At 34.8% G+C, this 5,326-nt stretch overlaps 1 protein-coding gene across 4 annotated transcripts in view; it reads left to right on the forward strand.

Annotated features, from left to right (window-relative positions):
* The window catches only part of LOC106867904 (calcium uniporter protein, mitochondrial), a 168,744-nt gene extending 165,751 nt beyond the window's left edge, over positions 1 to 2,993 (forward strand). For all 4 annotated transcript variants that reach the window (XM_052973982.1, XM_052973977.1, XM_052973989.1 and 1 more), the window contains one exon: positions 2,208 to 2,993. In XM_052973982.1, coding sequence (XP_052829942.1) covers positions 2,208 to 2,405 — 198 coding nt within the window. In that variant the 3' untranslated portion in view covers positions 2,406 to 2,993. The remainder of the gene's footprint in view (positions 1 to 2,207) is intronic.
* Positions 2,994 to 5,326: the final 2,333 nt, after the last annotated feature.

The raw sequence follows: 5,326 nt of genomic DNA on the forward strand, positions 1-5,326 counted from the left end.
GGAGATATTTGTGAAGTGTTGTATTGCTCTTGAATACTGCCCTAATGTCATATGGGCCGCATATCTTTTGTATCTTTTCGGAGAGGCCTTTCACATAGGGTAGACAGACTGTAGACAGTTTATTGGTTTCATCCTCTCTTTTCTTCATAATTGGAGTGGATAGTATGTTCTTCGAAAAAATGATCAAGCTCAGTAACAATCTATTAAGAAACAACTACCCCAAGAACATACTATCCACTCCAATTATGAAGAAAAGAGAGGATGAAACCAATAAACTGTCTACAGTCTGTCTACCCTATGTGAAAGGCCTCTCCGAAAAGATACAAAAGATATGCGGCCCATATGACATTAGGGCAGTATTCAAGAGCAATACAACACTTCACAAATATCTCCTTCGGGTAAAAGCACCAACAGAAGAGAATTTGACCAAAAACTGCGTGTACTCCATCCCATGCAGCTGTGGCAGGTTATACAAAGGCGAAACATCCCGCCCCCTCAAAATAAGGGTAGAAGAACATCGCAAAGCTGTGACACGAGGAGATATTGATAAATCGGGTATAGCTGATCATGTATGGCAAAATGGAGACCACCTCCCCCTGTGGGATGAAGTTAAAATAATAGACAGGGAACAACACTGGAAAATACGAAAACTAAAAGAAGCAGCACATATGCTAGGACACAACAACCTCCTAAGCAGACCGAGTGCAGATATGAATAGCATATGGGAACCGGTATTGAGGAAGGATAGAAAAATAATAGATTTATAAGCCCTAAAATTCACTCCATAATTGCCCACGGGCATATGGTGTAGTGGTTAAGAACGAGGGCTACTAACCCCAAGATTCCGAGTTCGATTCACGGCAGCGACCTGATTAATAATAGTAATAATAATATAATAGTAATAATAGTAATAATAATATAATAGTAATAATAATATAATAATAATAGTAACATCGAAATTTCCCCAAGACACCTGACGAAGGCTGGAGGGTATATCAACCGAAACGTTGTGTTAACAACAAACAAGATGAGGACAAATATCCGTCAAATGTAAATAATGTAAGGGGTTAGTTGGTTTCATCAACCGCAATGCTCTCAACCTGCTTTTATTGACTCTGAAAAGAAGAAAGGCAAAGACGACTTTGGTAGAATTTGAACTCAGAATGTAAAGATGGACAAAATGTGTCTAAGCATTTGGTCCAGTGTACTAATGATTGTGCCAGTTTGCTACCTTGGTTTCAAATTTTGACACTCTTAAAAAAAAAAAAATTCTCATGAGTTCTGTCCACATACCCAAAAAAACAGTGTCAACTTGAAAATATTTGATTCCCTTAAAATTCTTTCAAAACTGCATTATTACAAATTTCACAGAATCTTAATTCTCAGATTCTGGTGTCCTTCCCATGCAGTATATCACTGCTAATCATGAATAACACCCTCAATTCACTGCTATAAGAATGAATATATTTGGTATATGACAGACTTGTCTGTGTGTCATACCCGAGTTTTCTATTTAGATTCACATATATATGTGTATGTATGATCACCATCATATAATGTTCATTTTGCATGCTGGCATAAGGTGGACAGTTTGACAGGAACTGACAAGACAGATGGTTCCAATTGTCTATTTTGGGGTGGTTTCTATGGCTGGATTTCCTTCCAAACACCAACCGCTTTACTGAGTGTACTGGGTGTTTTTCATGTGATCCCAGCATGGGAGTTTTTTGTGTGGAAGCAGCACAGGTGCTTTGTACATGGTACCAACATAGGTGCTTTTTATGTGGTACCAACACACAATGGTAGCTTGAAACATTCCCTCACATCAAACCTGCTATATCTGTCTATATATGTTTGACCAATAACCAGAAGTCACACTCTCTCTCTCTCTCTCTCACACACACACAAACATTCTTTCATCTCCCTCTTTAGAAAAGTGTGTCAAGAATAACTGACGAAAGAACAAAGCTGATTTTAGTGTTTGTAAGATTTGTTGACCAGTCTGATTCTTAGCCAACAGGAACATAGCACAATGTCTGCTAGCTCCTGACATGTCACTTCAACATGTAGCCATGCATTCTGGCCAACATCCAACTGCCAATATATAAGAGACCAGTCTTGCAATGAAGCTGGTTTCTATATCTTCAATTACACTTTCTGTATCTAAATCCATTTGTCTAATGAGATTTTTATTTTCTCTTTTCCAGGAATATAATTTCCTTGAAGTCAAAGACCGACAGTATCTGCTGAGTTTCTACAAAAATGCCGAGAAAAAACGCCTGGACGTGCACAAGTATAACCACTTACGAGATGCTATTTCTCAGGTGGAATACGATCTTCTTCGATTAAGGGATCCCCTTCAATTACAGCTGCCTATAGGTCACATACAGAGGCAAAAGTCCTGAGATTCGCTCAGATTTCACAGCCCCTCACTGCGACTAAGTGTTACTGTGTTATTGTTCATGGACTATTTCTACTACTTTGACTACTACTACTACTACTACTACTTCAAATACTACAACTACTACTACTACTTATGGTGTTGGCCACCGCAGTTGCGATGCACTATGACTTTGCTTCAACTAATTCATTCATTTGTGGTACTTTTACTCAACCTTTTATAGTAAACATCTTTGTATATTAACTGTAGCATCTTGTTGCCAATTGTTTACCTCAATCACAGAAATATCTTCTTATTTTGTTACTAATATCTACAATCTTGATTGGTCAGAATTAAATAATAATAATAATAATGATAATAATGATAAAATGGAAACGTGAAAAAGTGAAGCTTTTTATAAAGGAACAAAACAAAAAAAAAGCATTAAAGAAACCGTAAAACTCTCGCGCCTGTCATTGGTTCAAACAAATCTCTCCAGTCTCCAGATTGTTGAGAGGAATTTGCATTGCTTTATGATTAACAACTTAAACTGTTTTATTGTCTTTTATTTGTTTATTTAGTTTTGTTGTATTGATTTTTTTTATTTTTTTTTTAAGAAAAAAGAAGAAAAAGATGTTTACATGACTGAAGTGTTTTGTTAACAGACCTCTTTGAACTGAAATCCACCCCTTTGAAACAGTTTACTCATAGTAATTAAATAGGTGGCTAAGACACTTAAAAACACCTATTTAGACATTAAGCGGTTTTTTTTGTTTTTGTTTTTTTTTCATTTTCCATTTATTTTTGACCAAAACAAACAGCGGTGTGTTTCTGCTAGATCAATGTATAATTAAAACAATATACCCTATTTAATTTGACCCCCATCTTAATTAGTGATTTTCTTAACAAAAAGTCTCTTCTTTGGCTTCCCTGCTTCTTTATTTCTTTCTTCCAAATCCTATATTCTTCACAGTATATTTATAGCTAAAACTCTACAGTATTCTGCACTTTAGATCACTTAATTAAAGCATTTAATTAAAAGAAATCTTGGAAATATTAAGCTATCAAATTTGTTGATGTTTGAAATCTTATATTTCATTTCATTTAACATCCAACTGACTCTACTCTTCAATTGCTCACCTAATATAGTTTGGGGGCCCCAAAGCAATCTATAACATTGTTATTGGTAAATGTTCATCAATAATCCACATTAATTACAAACTATCAATAAGAGAGTGTATTACAATACACTTGGCCCTGCTTATGAAAAATGGCTTCTTTTGAACAACAACAACTTGTGCAGAATTGACATTGAATCTCAAATATATTTGCTGCTGAACGTTTAAAAAAATGAAACAAAATTTAGTTTTGTTGATGTTAAAGCATATAATTAGTGAATCTCATTTAATTAGTGTTGGCAGTGGAAGTAGTGATTGTGTGGCTAGACATTTACTTTTGGATTCTCCTCAATACTATCATCAGAGCAATTCATCCTACAATACTTCTGCAAACCCGCTGATGGTTCCAATAGAGATTATTCTGGATGATTCTAGAAAAAAAAAAGTAATCATTTCCTAGCCTCACCCCGTCCCTCCCTCTAGTTTTCTATCTCTCAGCCTACCTATCTATCTATGTCTGTTTTTGTATCTATCTATCCATATATATATATATATATATACCTTTGTGATTACACCTTTATCCATACACCTATTTCTCCATCCAGCTATCTATCCATCCCTCTCTCAATCTCTCCCCAAAACTATAACATTTTTTTCATGAATTTGATGTTTGTTCCATAAATCACTCTTTGCTCCCTCTCGTGATTTCTCCAGTCAATCTTACTCTAAAAATTCCTTCTTAAAATGATAAAAGTATTGTCTTTCTGATACTTTCCGTTGTGATACTAAAACTATTATTCCATTTGAAAATGGTCGTCGTCTTTCTCAGCACAAATTCCTTAAACTTTGATTGCAGTTCTTTTACTTTCTCTAAATCTAACCTACTTTTGTTTTAAAAACTGATATTGTACAGCATGTACCCCCACCCCTACTACTACTCAGTTTCTCAAATATGATCTGTGAAAACAAATGGATATTTTTTCTCCCTTTCAGTGTTTCTGAGATCCATAGAAATATTCCCTTACTGGGACTTCTACAGATCAATTTTCATTTTTAAGTACACTTGGAAAAAAAAAGTGTGAAAGCAACTGTGTGGTGTGCATATAATCCATATCAACATGGAAAGCAGACGTAAAATGAGGATGACTATATATATATATATATATATATATATATATATATGCAAATGATATATAGATAGATAGATTACCAGTGTCCATGAATTGGAGAAACCATTTTCAGGTCCATCTGTAGATCTCCATTTCAAGACATTTGTATTAAAATGGTGATATTTCTTGAAGACTGAAAGGTAATCTCTTCTATTGTGAAGATATTCCTCATGAAACAGCCTTCACTTCAAGTCTTGCCAGAGCAATCATCCATGAAACTGTCTTTTCAAATAAATGGTTAAACTTGACATCCTAAACCCTTCCTTTTCAATCATTTTGATGCTTATAGGAATCCTTGAAGGATAAGCCAATCATTGAACTCCAGACTTGGAAATAATTCCAGATTTATTTTTGGTAAATATTGACTCTGGCACTGTCAGTTTGACTTGTTCCTTCTTTGCTTAGAAATATTGCAGTTTCACTATTTTCAGGAAAGGATTCTCTGCTTTTTTTTTTTAGTTTGCCTTCTATTGGTAAATATTTTAAGGGTTAAGGGAAATTAAGAAGTATATCCCTTTGAAAAGTGAATAGCAGCAGCCTGTGTGTGTGTGTGTGCAATTATTTGCAGCCAGAAACTGAAATTAAATCATTGATTTTATACACCATGAGTTTAACTCAATTATCTTCTACTTGCTGCCCCAGAGAGAGAGAGAGAGAGA

The sequence above is a fragment of the Octopus bimaculoides genome, chromosome 1 (assembly GCF_001194135.2).
Source record: "Octopus bimaculoides isolate UCB-OBI-ISO-001 chromosome 1, ASM119413v2, whole genome shotgun sequence".
In the NCBI taxonomy this organism is placed as follows: Eukaryota; Metazoa; Mollusca; class Cephalopoda; order Octopoda; family Octopodidae; genus Octopus; species Octopus bimaculoides.